The following is a 15,975-nucleotide window of genomic DNA, read 5'->3' as shown; positions in this document are numbered from 1 at the left end:
CATTTTAAATTGGTTTTGGCCAAGATTTATCTCCTCCAAATACTAAAACGAGTTAGTCCCAGAGGGGTCACACAGAGGTTATTCATGAGTACCACCAGCACCTACTGACATGAAGGAAAGGTATCATCCCAAACATGAAACTAGCAGCAGTCTAATCTTGCAGGACATGAAAAAAGCAGCCTGGCCTAGCAAGAATAAGCTTCATTACAGAGCAAAAGAAGGGTCACGTCTCAAGAACAGCCTATAGGCTGAGGTCAAAAAGCTTGCACTCCAGAGGAAGTGATCATCTCTCCTCATGTGCAAGGATATTTGTCTTGACGGAGGGTCAAGTGAGAAAGACAGCACGACCTGAGACACGATGCTCCTTTTCCCAAGGGGATACAGAATAAAAGGCTCTCACCTCAGAAGGCAGAATGGGAAGTCCACAAGCTGCACACTTTGGAGCTAAAACTCTGGAAAAGCAATGAGAAATTGAAGGCAAGTTACAGATCAACATAAAAAGAGATGCGTGTACGCTCTCAGCTATAAGATGAAAAGCTACAGCTGTAAATAACTTATCCATAGGAAACCTTTGCATCCTGAGATCATAAATTCATTTTAACATTGATTGTAAGTAATACTTGGCACACGTTGCTCAATCAGGCAAAAAGAGACCTTACATTTTACGCTTATTGCCAGAAAAAACCCCAAACTCACTCCAGAATTCTTGGCTGCTACTGAGCAATTTGGAAGACAGAGTGAGGAGAAACTGAGCAGGACTGTTCCCAGAAAAACACATCAAAACAAGTGGCAGCCTTGGGGCAGGAAACTTCAGAGAAAATATGGCGGGACTGTACAGTTCCTTAAGGCCTTACAACACAACGTAACACAATAAATAAATATTAAACTAAATTGCAAGGAAATATGCATTGTTTCAGAACAACGGTGGCATGTGGAGGCAACTCTAACCTTGGCACAACACAGACCAATTTCAGGGGCTGCCTGAGCAACACTTAATACTCTGGCTGCTCAGAAAACAGGGCAAGCAGCAAAGCAAGCCAGAAGGACACTCAAAATGTGTGCCGCTCTAATATCATAACTATCAGTTAAGAGGACAGATAATTTATTTGACTGTCTAAATAACAACCGATTTTTACAGTGGATTTATCAGTTGTTTAATTTAGAGCTGGATAAAAGTTTTGCTTTGCAGGTGTGAATCTTTAGTGGTGATTCTTTATAAGTCAAACTCAGTCCTTCAGCTACTCAAAAAGTAACTCACATTGATTTCCACAGGCATTCACAGTCTTACTTTACAGCAGACTAATTCCTTACGTCACTGAACACTTCACAAGCACTATTTCTCACTACCTCTGCTTTGCAGAACAGGCAGCTGAAGCCCAGGGGTTAAGTGACTTCCTCAGAGCTACACAGGAGTCAATGGCAGGACAAGAGGCGAGACATTGGGAATTTCTAGGGTCTAGCCCCATCCCCAAACTTCTGGCTTCTAACCCTGTCCCTATTTGACTAATCTGCATTTCCTAACTAGCTGAAAAGCTAAATTGGAGGCTTGTTGAATGGAGCATCTCTGCTGTTTATTTTGTCCTTACTTGTGGTAATCTCTGACACAGTAGATTTTGTTTTCAGAGTCTACAGTGAATGGCACACCATCCAGACACTCGTTGCAGACCACGCATCGGAAGCAGCCTGGATGATATGATTTCCCTAGAGCCTGCAGGATCTGCAACAAACCAAGAGACAGGGAAAAAATGCATGTCAGCAGCCAATAAAGGTGAAAATAATAAACACAGAGCTTTACACCAGACAATGCTGCATATTCTTCGGTGGGGCTGTGTTTCTTTTCAGGCACCCCATCTGAAAAATGAGTTAACTGGGATGGAAAGTGCAGCTGGAATCAATATATATCACCTGGTTCCAGAGAAATGAATTATTAGCATGGGTTAGAAAGCAATTTAGAGTCTCAGTTAAGGTAGTTAGCATTACAAAGGATAGAACTGACAGAATTTAAAGCAAAGAAAATAATTTCTGAAGCCAACAGGTAGAGAATACTTAGCAGGATCACAAGGCAAGACATACCAGGTCAACAAAAGGAAATATAACTTTATATTCTCCATGAGAGGCTGAAACAAAGAACTATTGCTAGGTTTTCATAATTCCTAGATATTGAAGAGCTTTATACTTGTTAGCCTGGCTTTCTACTTGACACAGATTATGGAAACTGTTGAACTCAACAGCTGCAATTCATCTGCCAGCTTTGGGGCAGCAATCACCACCTGGAATACCATGGTCCATCAGCTGAGTGATCAGACTTCTGAGTATAACATAGCTTTTCCAATTTTAATGCTTTTCAGTGCAAGCAGGCAAGCGAAGACAATTAACAATAAACATTAGAAAATCCTGGGAGGTGTGCTGGGAACTGACCACCCAGAAATTCCTAATTTCTTTGCCTCAGCTGTAGTTTTACACCACCAGTTACACAATCATCAATTTTCTCCCTCTAAATTATCCACAACTGAATGCTGCCCAGTGCTGGCTAAAGGCCAGCTGACCCTCTGAGCTGTAACCCACTCTGTGCACATCTCGAATGAATGGTACCTGTTCTAGGCTTCTGAGAACTGCCTGCTTCAGCAGGATGTCCACATATCTACCAAAGAGTTTGCAAGGACTTGGGCAGATCTGAACTGAGGTCTGGACCACATACTCTGGATCAAACCTGTTGCCCAGAGTTTCAGCACCCACAAAAAGCAGCAACATGACAGTAGCTTCATCCTGAAGGTACATGGAAAGCCACAGCTTGATTACAGGAATGATAGGCTCAGCAGAGCTGCTCTGCAGAGCCATGGCACTTCTGAGTAGGAATCATTGACAGGATTTCAAATGCACTGCCCAGGGAAGCCCGAAAGGTGATGAAAGATCTGAAGGCTCTGCCTTTCAACATGCACTGAAAACAGGCAGAGCAAAGTCTCTGCACCACACACAGCATGGTGCCAGCTTCACCTCCTTGCAAAAATCAACAAAAAGCTTAGTGGATTTTCTTTCTGCTACCAGTCTCACACTAAGCAGACTACTAGATGATAACAGACAGTACTGAATATGAATATATTTTGCTTTTGATGCATTCTTCTAAAAAGCTGTGGGATTTTTTTTCTCCTAAAACGATTATCACTTACCATGTCCATTATCAAATGACCACAAATGAAACATCTGTCAGCTGACTGCTGGAAACCAGAATACTGCAAGGACAAAAAAGAATTGGCTTAAAATTTCACAAGGCTAGTCGAGCATACACAACAGTGTATTGTGTATTGTGGGGTGTTATTTGCGTGGCCTTTTTCTGTACTCCTTACACAAACTAAACTTTCCAGTGCCTTTTTTCAGTATATGAAGATGTGGGTGGGTCCCCAGAGGATAATCTATAATGACACCAGACTTCCAGTGTTCAGAAGGAGTACAAGTTCTGGCAACTTCCAAGTCCTAATTCTAAGTAACTCTAAGTAAGTATATAAGTAAATACCATAAAGTCATATGCAAATAAGGCATACTTACATACTTATTTGACCATGTGAATCTACAAGCCAGCAACTTACTCGTGTTTATCATACATTCATATCACAATATCTGTATATATAGGCTTGGAAAACCAAATTCTTCCTTCAGTTACACTGTTACAGGTCTACTGAAGCTTCTGCAAGGTCAGTAAATAGTATTGTCCCAGCTCCCTGTTAGTATAACAATCAAGTCTGGCCCACAGCAACTTTTTTGCTGTTATTGCTGAAATCTAACGGTAAGGAACTGCCTGTCACACCCATGACATGCACCTCAGGCACAACACGTCACCTGTCTGAGGTTTCAGTCCTGTCTGAATGGTGGAAATGCAAACTGGAAAAATGAAAAATTTTAGATGCATTTAAACAATCTTACCATTTTCAGCCTCTGTAGAATATACTGATGAGAGCAAAGAAGATTAACTCGCTTCTCTCTGACAGAAATCACTAGACTTCCCCAATAAGTAGGCAAATACAACTTTTTCATATCTATCAGGACTCAGGGACAGAAGGGTACACAGCTTTTTATCTCTACCAGACAAGGACAGGACTGTGGGGTTGCTTCAGGTTCAGGTACATTCACACAAAATGCTTTGAGGGCAACAGAAAGACAGCCATTAAGATGCCCCAAGCAAATGCAGTTCATTGGAAAGGGAAAGTCCCTCATTCATTCTTCCGTAGCCATTCATCTGGCTCCTGCTTCCACAGCACGGCTACAGAGACACGCTTTGAAGGAGCCATCACAAGAGATTATGGCTTCAACCAGGGCTCTGCACCGCAAAACCACAGCCTCTCACTTGGCTACTTCCAGCACCACATGTGGGCAGCCACGATGGCTGGCCCTGGCCCTGGGTAAATGGTGGAGCAGAAGGGCCAGGCAGGATGTTGGACTAGAGCCGTGTGAAATGCAGGCAAAGCCGACAGGCAGAAAGGCTGCGTGTCTGCTGGGGAGGCTAAGATGTGCCAACACAAGGGTCAGCTGCGTGCTTACCAGGAAATCTTCTTCACAGAACACCTTGCCATTGACAAAATAAAAGGCTTTTCCTCTCAGCTTTCGACCTGAGGAAAAAAAATGAAAAGAAAGGTCAGCAGAGAACAGGGAGAAAATGTGAGCAAAAACTGGCTGCTGAGAAGCGAACGAGGACATCCAAGCACGGCTGCTGCGCAGCTGGAGACAATCACCCAACCCTGGCATGGGCCTTCCCACCCTGCAGCCCAACTAACCGCATCTCCTCTTCCACCAGCAGTCACTGATGGATGCCAGTTGCTGGATCTGGACAACAGTCCCATCTCTGGGCGGAGGAGGTAGCTTTGCAAGTCTGGACCACCTCCTGGCAGATTACAACACAAAATAACCTGGCAAGAGCAAGTGAAGGTACTCTGACTCACGCTGGAAACCACCCCAGGAAAGGAGGAAGTAGAAAAGAAGAAAGGCCATGGAGAGAGTGATTCATACTTGACATCATTCCTCAAAATGTCACACCCATGCTGTTCTGCTAGAAGGTGCCTTCAACCAGCAGCTGCCAGATAAGCCACTGCAATACCTGGCCACCCGGTCTGCCCCCAGCACAGTGCAACTCCGGAGCGCTCAACACGCTTCTCTGCTCCCTACCAGCACGTTCATTACTGCAGCTGCCAACAAAAGTTTGAAACCATTTAAAAAACAGTGTATTTTTTTAAGAGCAGAATGCTGTAACAGAGACAAGATGACAAAAGTTTTCCCAAGAAAGGATTCTACATATGGGGAAGATTTATATTTACTGCAGCTTTTGTGTTTATGCCTCACATTTGCCATCTGTTTTCAGTTCCACGTAACTATGGCAATGCATGCTCATGCTGCCACCACTTCTTCTGCCTTTCCCTTGGAGAAAAGGGCTAGGTTTTGTTTGTTTATAAAATGCTGCTTCTACCTCTTTGCAGCCTGTTTCCCTATTCAGCCAGGGGTTTGAAATGCAGCCTAGCACTGGAGCATCTCTGCTTGTGCTGCTTGGTCAAGGAGCCCCAAGCACATGCCCGGAGGCAGCGCCCGGGGCAGGGGGAGCAGCACTGCCTGGGCACAGCTGGAACAGGACCTGCTGCAGGCTGGTTTTGGGGATCTGCCAGGCACGCTGGAAGGAAATCCAAACTGAGACACTGGGGCCCAGAAGCCTCCTGGCTGTTATGCTGCATGTGGCAAGTATCGTTAAAAAAGTGATCATCTGCTGTTGGGTGTATAAATGCAGATGACACACGGGACTGGTCTGGAGGTCACATCTTGGTGCTTTATGGCATGCACCTACCTGGCAGCCTTCGACAAACAACAATGTTGGCTGCAAAGCTTTAAGAAAAGAAGGAAGCCATGTAAAACCACTCCAATAAACTACAATCTGTCTCCTGCGTACACCAGAGGGCACCCTCAGGCTGGGAAACCACTCACACTGCTCCTCGGGAAATGGAGATGTTCCAGTGAAGCTCTAAAGTTTTGCCAGTGAATTCAGCCAGACCAACATTTCTCCAGTAGCCCTTAATGTCCTGCCCAGGTTTCAGCCAGCAAGGCAGGCAGAGGACAAGGCAGCATGGTTCTCGAGGAATGAGCCCAGGTTTGCATGTGCAGCAGCCCTGTGGGTAAGCTGCAGGCCTTGCTCAGCCGTGCGTTTACCTGGTGGCGTAGGAGCCAGAAGCACGCCGCCCTGACATGCTCGTTGTCCCCCATTCTCCTCTAATCCCCACTGGGGACAACTGCGTTACTTGGAGGTCAGAGACGACCCAGGGTGCCAGCCCACCCTTGTACCAATGCAGATGTCGGACAGGACACTGAAAAACCCCAACAAACCCAAAAGCATCCCACTCTGATATCTCTCACCCACCCTGATGCTTTGCAAAGGTTGCCGACACCAAAACAGGACCCAGATCCCAAAACAAAAAGAATCTAATCTTGGATGCATTAGTTTTGTGGCACGTAATCCACGATGCATATTTGTACGATAACCCCTGTGTGTCTGCCCGTCCACAGGTAAGCCCAGCACACTCGCTGGCAGTTACAGAGTCCCACTTTCTGAGGAGGGGACGGAGAGGTGGGGACTCCTAAATGGCACTCCTAAAAATGAAAAAAAACCCCAAAAACCATTTAACTTTGATTTTAAATGATGTGGTAGTGCAGGCTCCAGTTTAGTGCAATGGGCAGGTGCCCAAGCGACTTTCAACCTGTATGCAATGTCTCTCCTTAAAGACAAGCTGGCAGTGGCAAGGAAAAACATACACGTGGAGCCATGCAATGAGGAGACACTTCTTTGGACGAAGGCCCTGGCCGGTGCATGAGCAGCAGCCATTCCAGCAGAAGGGATGAAGCCTGGATCACTGCCACCACGTCATTCTTCCACGATGACAAAAAAAGCATTTACCATCCATTCTGCACCCAGTGTATTTTTAACCCCATGACATTAGCAGGTCAAGATTGATGGCAACAGACCTTCAGAGAAGGTGCCACAGTTGGCATGCTGTGTCTGGCCTTCTGATGCAAGCTCATTCAGCAGAGGGATAAACCCCTTTATAAAGGATTTATAATTTGACTGTTGGCATTACATGGGCCCACTAAGAAGAGGTGCTGACACCAAGAGCACTTTGAGGGAAGAGAGCATGATTTAATTACTTTCTTTAAAGAAGATGTGGTCATTTTGACTATTTTTCCACGACTCTTTAAGCCCCTGGCAGAAGCGTAAAAGGGAATTTGCCAAAACCGTGAGCAATCAGGTGCCCCTGCAGCCACCACAGGAGTGGCGCATCCAAACAGAGCTGATTTCTTCCTCTCCTGCTCTCAGCCTTTCCCTGTCCACATCAGGATGGACTTCTTCTAATGTCCCTCTGAGGTAAGGAAGCATCTTCTCATCACGCACATGGGATAGCAAGATGCAGGAAAAGCTCACTTCCCCAGGCTGCGCTGGGGACTGTCCCGGTGGAGCTGGGAAATGCACGTCCTGGCTGTGGCCACACCTGTAAAACAAAGAGCGCTGGGACTGCCCCACAGCGCAGAGCAGGGTGGCAGCGGCTTCTATCCCTGCACTGCGGTCTCTGCCATGGGATGGTGCCTTAAATTAAACAAGTCCCGCTCAAAAGCAATACTTCTGACTGTGTGCCTGCAGAGGCTGGCAGAAGTTTCACTTCAGCACAGAGATGCTGTCCTAATTTCACGGAAATGAAGGACTGAAAACTTAAATGGCATATAAGGAATCACATATTGTTCACTGCCTACTTTAAATATGCATCACTTTAAATACACATCATGATGACTCCAGAGACAATATCCTTTGATAAACCTGGGAATATTAGTGCGTGGCTTGCTGCTTTCAGGATCAATTGCTCTACTTTTGCTTAAGCTGCTAGCTCCTGACCCTATTTCACTTTACTCCGAATTTAGCTACTCTCTCACCTGAAAAAATTCAGACAATTAAAATTCTTTGGCATTTCAACCCCACTGTCTTCACTCATTGTTACAAGATTTCTTGTTCCTCTCCCTGACAGGTGGTTTGAGCACCGAGCTTTTTTGTATTGCTCATCCCTAACATGTCTGTCTAATCTGTTTAGCTGCGGGACCTTCAGAACAACCTTGCGGTCATTTCAGCACCAGTTTCAGAACATTTCAAGCTTAGTCACTAGGGCCTTTGTGCTAAAATAAACACACTTTGCTTAGCAGCTGATAATAGGCATGCCATCAGGCTGCACTCCCAGGATGCTGGTACTTTTGTCCATCGTTTTCTCAAATGACAGCTCTCTGCTTTTGAAGTTCATACAGAGAGAGGTTTACCAGGGACTTGCAATGGCTTTTGAAGTTGCTTCTCCATTGTTTATTAAAAGGATAATGGGGTCACAAACCCATGTGTAAAGACAAGAGATTGCTCTCAATGCATATAATGGTCCAGGGCCATGTCCAGGTCCCAAGGCTCTATAGGGATGCACAATCAGGACCCTGCATTGCCAGGGAGGCAGTGTGTACCTCACTTGTCTAAGCACCATACAGCTCCCTGTACTATCTGCACAGCAGATGGGCAAAAATCACTGCAGGCTGGCAGCTGCTTCTGGGTTCCTTCCGTGCTGATAGCCCTGGGCTTCTGTCATTACTAAAATCAGTCCTTCTTAGAGCGCCACAGCTGTAAGATAAACTTGGACATGTGATTACTAATGGCAGGTTAAATACAAAAGGATTTCAGTTTCCAGATTAACTGGATGTAACCTCCTGACACACTAGCAGGACAGCAGGCTGGAAACACCGTCTGTCTATCTGCTAAAGACTGAAACAACTCCTCCTCAGTCCTGGGTAGCTGCAGCTCAAGCAGCAGTCCTTCCCCCAGTTTTCATTCCCCTGCCCCACCCTGCCCCAAGTAAAGCTGCGAGGAGGTTCAGATCGAAGAACCTACTCTGGTCCATGCACACCCTGCAGGCAGTAAAACAGGTGCAGGCAGAGCCAAGAGACCTTGGCTCCCCAATACCATTCAAATGTCCCTACTGCTCACCATTCAGCAGTACATGAGACCCTAGCACACGTGTTTTTGAAGGCCTCCATGGATACTTTGCTAAGAGGCAGTAGTGTCCTACTACGCACAGCAGACTAGGTCGAGCATTAGAGAGCTCTACTTAATTTCTGCCATCTGTCCCATTTCTGTTGGCCACCGTTACAGCTGGATACAGCACTGAGACTGACCCAGAAGCATCAATATTTCCAATCCGCTCTTGAACTGAGGCTGCACAAAAGGGCCACTTAGATGCCTGCACAACCTCCACGTCAGGTAAACTCAGAATGTGATCAACCAGCAGACACCCCAGGTCAGACGAAAGTCTTGGTGAAACCATGGGCAGGAGGACAGAATATCCCTTAGAAGAAAGTGCACTAGGTCACAGTAGCTGCATTACCATGTAAGATGTTCAGTCTGTCTCTCTGTATTTACAATATTAGTTGCACTGTAAAACCACAAAAACTGCCCTCTGCACACATTTGAGGTGGTAAAAAAAAAAAGAAAAAGGAAAAAAGTCTGATGCCTGAAAGCCAAAAGCATGCTCTGGCACACGTAAGAAAAAGTCAGCTGCCTCTAACGGCAAAGCAACCACAGGCAAAGGCAAAAATGGCTCCTCAGAGGGAAACACTGCAAAACCACAGTAAGCCACACAATGGAGCAACATCTCTCCTTTGCTGATAGCAAACCATGGCAAGAATGTTTTTTCTTTTTAAAGAAAATCCCTAGAAGCTTCAAAATTCAGAAGTAAGATAAAGTCACCCTGGGACAAAGCAGCGCTATGATCTGGAGAGTCCCTGCTGAGGTACCAGTTTTCAAGCCAGTGCCCAGCCGCTCTCCACATCACTCTGGGGACAGCTGCCCTGTTCCCAAAAATGCACCAAAACCAGTCGGCTGTCAGAGCTCAGTGGCTTCCCACTCTGTCACCCACTGACTGTCATCAAAACGAGCAGAGACTCAGAGGAGGAAGGAGGGGGAGACAGTCTCTGTGTCCTCAGTGAATAAAACTCTGCATCAAAACTTTATGAGAGAACAATTTTTTAATTTCTCTAGGTATGGAAGAGGCCTCAGTGCTTACTGAGCCACTACTCAGAAAATTATTCATAGGTATCATTAAAACATTAGAAGAAATCTCCTAAAATCTTTACAGCACAATTAATCCTATGCCTGTTCTTAACAAAAAACAGTACTTGGAAGATGACGTTCTAAAATAAAAAGACCAGGAAGACTGGAAATATATTCCATTAAAGGTTTCAACCTTTTTTCTCACCTTGTCCTAACAATTTCAGACTTTCAGCCAGCACTAAAACACATGCAACCAACTCAAACCACTAGCATATTGACTGCATCCCCTGTTGTGTGAGCTGTACACTTGCATCTTTCTGGCAGGGATGTCTACTGAGGACACCTGGACCATGCCAAAGCCCCTTCAGCTCAGACCCTAAAGCACTATTACCCTAAGACCAGGACAGGAGAGGAACAAGTATCATCCTACCATGAAAGCTGGCCTGGCATTTCTTTTCTACGGAAAGCACTTCTTGTGCCAAACAGTGGGGAGTTCTCACCAGTGAGCTGAGAGACTGAAGGCAAAATGTCAGCAAGAACAAAGCAGCAACTTAAGACTGGAGTGGAAACAAGCACTGATGCCTCCCCTGTCTCCCAAACTGTAAAGTCAGGCACATCTGAATCTTTTCTGACATTACTTTTGCTAAAAACAATACAAAAGACTCTGGCATGATAATTTTATTAAAGGGATGCTGAGGAAGGATTGCCAGCAATACTTTGCACTCTCCACTTTGGAGATCTGCACATTTCTCACACATGTTGATCGGTGTAGTGGGTTTATATCCAGTTACAGGCAGTTAATTCTACCTCCACTAGAAGAGCTGGCAGTTTCTGCATCTGAAGATAACCATACACATGCATGTGCCATGGGGAGATTCACTTGGCAAGGCTGGCTGTCCTGCTGTCTGGGATTAAGTTGCGCCTGCAGAAAAAAAGTGACTTTCTACTTGTATTTAGCAGTGCCAATAAAAACCGTGGCCTTGTTGTTCCAGGGGTTTATCAATACAGGGCATACTTATCCAACACAATTAACCCAAAGACACCAAGAGCTGGATTGCTTTAAGTAGCCATGCTTTATAATCACTGCAGCAAGACTAACTAGCCCAAGCAGAAGGCTACGCTTGCACGTAATTCTCCTTCGATGGCTTAGCTACCTCATTTAGTAAATTACCCTTGATAGCTCTAAACACAACTACATTGTGAAATACTAAATAAAGAATTCATATACCCAGAGGGTGGCAAGAGACAGCCAGCTCATGTGACTTCAAACTCTGCCACTGGAATAGCAGCCTGTTACCCTTACACAGACATCAGTATTAATCTGAGCTTACCAAAAAAAAAAAAAAAAGAAAAAGAAAGTAATGTAGTAATGTTGACATGTCAAAGGTCGAATTCTGTCATCTGACAAACATGCAAGGTTTCCACCTCTTTGCAATAAAGGGCCAAAATCTGGTCCTCATTTTGGTCCTTTTGCGGTAGTTCAACAATGAACCCTCCTTCAAACCACCTTGCAATCAGTTCTTTCTTTCTGACTTCCTTCCTCGCCTACTGATTTCCTTCACAGTCATCTCTGACACTTCCCTTGCACGTTTTTAGCTTTCAGATTTCCTCTGAGAACCAAGTGGCTCAAGTACAAGACCCTTATACCACTAGCAGGGTCTGTTTTCCACGCAGCCTGCGGTGGTCAGATATAACCCTGGCTGAATCCTAAAGAAAACACTAAACTACCACAACAGGTTAGAGCAATGCTGTCTAGTTAAATCTGTATCCTTTATAAAGTCTCCTTACTGCCTAAATAACAAATACCAATACTTGCATCTTTTGTGTTCTGAGGAGGTATAAACTAGTGATTTAACTGAAATGGTTAATGTGCAACAAACCACTTGATAACTACGACTGTTTGTCCAACAAACTGAAAAAGCAACCCCAGATAGAAACAGACTCCTTGAGCTTGCAGGAAATAGCTGTATGAGTTTCGGGGACTTTTTTTTTTTTTTTTTTAACCTACTTTCATGGCCCTCCTGTAAAGCAAATATAATTTATTACTAATCCTGCAGAAAGATCCTGAAGTTTTTTCCTCTCCCCCTCTGCAAAAAACTGCCTTGTTTGTATCTCTGCCCTGTAACAAACAAGAAGATAAATGAGACATTTATGCCAAAGTAATCATTCTAAATCTGTTGTTTTGACCTCTAAGCCAAATTTTCTGCATTACATGCCAGTGGCTCAGATAAAACAGTAAATTTTTTTTCTTGACAACTGAATCCTGTAATGTATGTGCAGCTCTGCTCAACAAATTGCTCTATCATTTATCTCTGCACGTATGTGTATCAGGAAACAGAGGGTGTAGGAAATTTGGCACTATGAGATATCACACCCGCACTGCCCCCCCCTTAGACCCTCTCAGTTTTCTGTCTCTGGGAAACCACAATGTGCATTTGGACACAAATCCAGCTACAAGCAAAATTAGAAATCCTCACTAAAATGAAAACAGCAGGACAGCAGATATAAATATCTGGAGGACAATAAGCTTTACCTTAATAGGTAATTTTGTATATTTTATTTATTGGAGTGGAGATATTCAGCGTTCCACCAGAGCAGAAATTTTAGGATTGAAATCATGAGCAACCTTGACTTCTCAAAGACAAGTTTGTACTGGATGGTGTCCAAGATGAACTCCACTTGACCTTAAAAGCACTACCTACTTTTCAGCTAGAAACCAGAGTTTCCACACAGGCTGCTCAAGTAATGCAAGACAACGCTGTCCGGACAAATATTTATTTTTCTGGCAGATAAAATTGTCTCGTTATATTTACTGCAGTGACACAGATGACAGAAAGCCTGCAGAGGGGCACGGCTCTCACTGGGTGAACGGCAAGGCTGTGTGCCCTTCATCCCTGTAGCAGCTGATGGTCTGGGGGACTGGGAAATTACCTCGATCTTTGAAAGGGGGGATTCCCCTTGGGTACATTTCCTTCCTGAGCGCAGCACAGGACGGCATGCACCACCCCAGGCATCAGTTACTAAGCAGCTGCAATGCAAAGAGGCTTGATGAATCAGAAAGTCAGCCCAGCTACGCATTTACAAGCACAACAGCCCAGGCAGCAAAGCCCTGGCACAAGCGACTGGTGCAGGAAGGCCCTGCACACCACAGGAGCGGTGCAGGAAACCAACTCCTGTACTGGAGGGTTTCTTGCAAGTCTTGCCACTCGTAGAGGTACATGCAGGTGAGGGAAGCACCACTACTGCAGGGGCCTCCCTCTGGCGCTGCTCTCCTTCAAGTGCTGGGAATCCCATGCCACCACACACCATCCTCTCCATCCACCCGCTGTGTCCAGCTTCCATCTTAGTGTGGCCGCTGCCCCAACGGGAAGGACTTTACCCTTCATACGTGACTACTCTTCTGCACAGAACAAGCCAAATTAGGCTCTCACTTATACTCCTGTGACTTGTATTCCCCTTTTTTATCTCATATAGAAATACAGTATTTTCTACTCAGAGAAATAGTATTATTGCTCCCCTGTTTCTTCCCCACACCCCCATCGTTTTCTAGCCCTTTTTTTTTGTTTTTTTACTTTCCATTTGAAACCCTTTGCCCTACATGTCCTCAGCACATTTCTCAGTTGTGCCCTGGGTAAAAGAGAAAATAGGCTTAATTTTGCTAAACTTAGCTTCTTTCCATCTTTCTAAGTTTCACCTGACACTCCACACCTTTTCATCTTGCATTGGAAACCTTTGGAAAGGGTTGCCTTTTAGAATAAGCAGCAAATAGCTATTCTCTCAGCCCTCAACAACTCGCCTCATTAGAAATGGGATTAATCTATTTTTTAAGCAAACACAAACAGAAGTAACCACTGATACGTCTGCAACCACAAATACCCCCCAAGCGCTGGTCTCCAAATAAAGATGGTAAAATCCGTTCTAAAGAAGGATCAAAAGTGTTCTTTCTAAAGCACCAGTTGCACAGTAGTAATTTTAGAAATTTAAGACAGCATGAACCTCCTGCTGGATTATTTTTAACAGGAACTTTGTGTGCAAGGGCAGTGCACAGGCAATGCCCAGCCAGAGGGAGAGAGGTCCCTGAAGTAAAGCCCCACTGCAGCCAGGAATCCTTCCCACAGGAGAAGATTTCAAGCTAATTTCTAAGAGAGGACAAAAGAGTAAGCTGCTGACTTCTGAGCCTTTAGGAAACTGGCACCCCATGCAAACACGACTTTTCTGTTTTCCCCTTTTCGGTCAGATGACGGTGAAGTGCTCTACTGAAAACATAGGTAAGGCAAGGCAGCTGGTGTCAGGCAGCTGGAAAATGAGCAGAGTTCAAGGTTCGGTTATTATTAAAAAGCATACATGTCTTTCTATATTTATTCCCACTTTACAGCTCCAAATAAAACACATGCAGTCCTCATGAGTTTACAACTCCAAACACAAATCAGGAGAAAAACACTAAGATTCATCTGCGAAAACCAAACTCGTATATACAAAAGCACCAGAAGGATTATTATTTTTTTTCCTGCCACCACATACACAGCTACATTTCTAAAAATACGCTACTAGTCCTATAGTTAAGCATTACAAAATACAAACCCCACTGTTTTACAAATACAGCCACAATTTGAAATCAAGTGGCCTGTTCCCCACCCCATCTCCATCATGGATCTCCTTGAAAAGATGCTTAGGAGGATCCATATATTGCAGCATGCTGTATGCTCCAGCGAGCTTCAGATGTAGGTCTGACAAGCGGCAGGGAGCTCAGCAGGGCCAGCTAAACTATTTACCCTGCTTCTCGAGCAGATTCCACAGGGCTCATCATCGCTGCTCCCAGACTGATACCTCTGTCACAACAACCAGCTCCCTCCCTGCAATAACCAGAAAGCAAGCTGACAGAGGTGTGCCCCTTGTCTTGGGGCACAGCTCCATTTCCCTGGAAAAAGAACAATCAAGACGTGTAACCTGGGTCATTCATACACTTAGATGTTTTGACCATAGGTCACTTGGAAGGGTAAAATGATTTTAGTAAGTGAAAGTAATGCACGCAGTGAAAACACCATCACCGGACTGACCGTGCAGCAGCTCTCTCTGAAAAGCTGTCTCCGGCACTCACAGAGCCTGCTGCCGATACCCACACCCTGCCCATGCCCTCGGCACAGTGCCGACCCAGTGGCTCTCCCTGGGATCTGCAGACTGAAAGGCCAGAATGGCTATAAAGTCTGACACGACAAATAAAATACTTCTACATCCTAGCTAAGACATACTCACTGCCACTTGGAAAAAATACTCTTAGAAGTAAGAAAATGTGGATGTAACTGAGAGGCAGAGAAATTAAAACAATCGTCCCCATACCAGAAAGCAGGCGGCTGGCACAATCCAAAATATCTTCTCTACATGCCTTGCAGGAATCCGTTCAAAAACAAACAGCAACCACCACCACCAAGACATAAAGCTGCGGCAGACTCCAGCTGGCAGATAATTCAATAACCCCCTCCTTTTTTTTCCCCTTCACACCAGAAGAATGTTAAGCCCAAATAGTTTGCCCCAGGGCCCTGCTCCGGAGGCAGGCCAGGCAGGGGGTACTCACTGCAGGCTCCGCAGGTGAAGCAGCCATCGTGGTAGAGGTTGCCCATGGCCTGGCAAGCCTGGTTTGCTCCATACACCCCCTTGCTGCATTTCACGCAGGTGCCTGGAAGAGACAGAGTAGGACAGAGGTCAGAAGCAGGACCCGATGGGGCAGCTGGGGTCACTGGCTGGGTGACCACACCTGTAGTTCGGCATGGTGGCTCAGCAGCTTAGGACCAGGTGAAGCCACAAGATGTAGGTGACATCAGTGTTACCCTCCCTGAGAGGTGCTGTTACCAGTGGTCGAGATGATCATCAGACCTCCACAGCGAAAG

At 45.3% G+C, this 15,975-nt stretch overlaps 1 protein-coding gene across 1 annotated transcript in view; it reads right to left on the bottom strand.

Moving 5' to 3' along the window:
- The window catches only part of LIMD1 (LIM domain containing 1), a 30,749-nt gene that overhangs the window by 2,246 nt on the left and 12,528 nt on the right, over window positions 1-15,975 (bottom strand). The window contains exons 2-6 of the mRNA XM_009945921.2: window positions 15,663-15,764; window positions 4,534-4,601; window positions 3,168-3,230; window positions 1,587-1,717; window positions 401-452 (exon numbers count right to left, since the gene is read on the bottom strand). Coding sequence (XP_009944223.2) covers window positions 401-452; window positions 1,587-1,717; window positions 3,168-3,230; window positions 4,534-4,601; window positions 15,663-15,764 — 416 coding nt within the window. The remainder of the gene's footprint in view (window positions 1-400; window positions 453-1,586; window positions 1,718-3,167; window positions 3,231-4,533; window positions 4,602-15,662; window positions 15,765-15,975) is intronic.

This window comes from Leptosomus discolor, chromosome 7, assembly GCF_034619465.1.
Source record: "Leptosomus discolor isolate bLepDis1 chromosome 7, bLepDis1.hap2, whole genome shotgun sequence".
In the NCBI taxonomy this organism is placed as follows: domain Eukaryota; kingdom Metazoa; phylum Chordata; class Aves; order Leptosomiformes; family Leptosomidae; genus Leptosomus; species Leptosomus discolor.
Note: the sequence above shows the minus strand (reverse complement) of the source record. Positions and strands in the feature narration are given on the sequence as shown.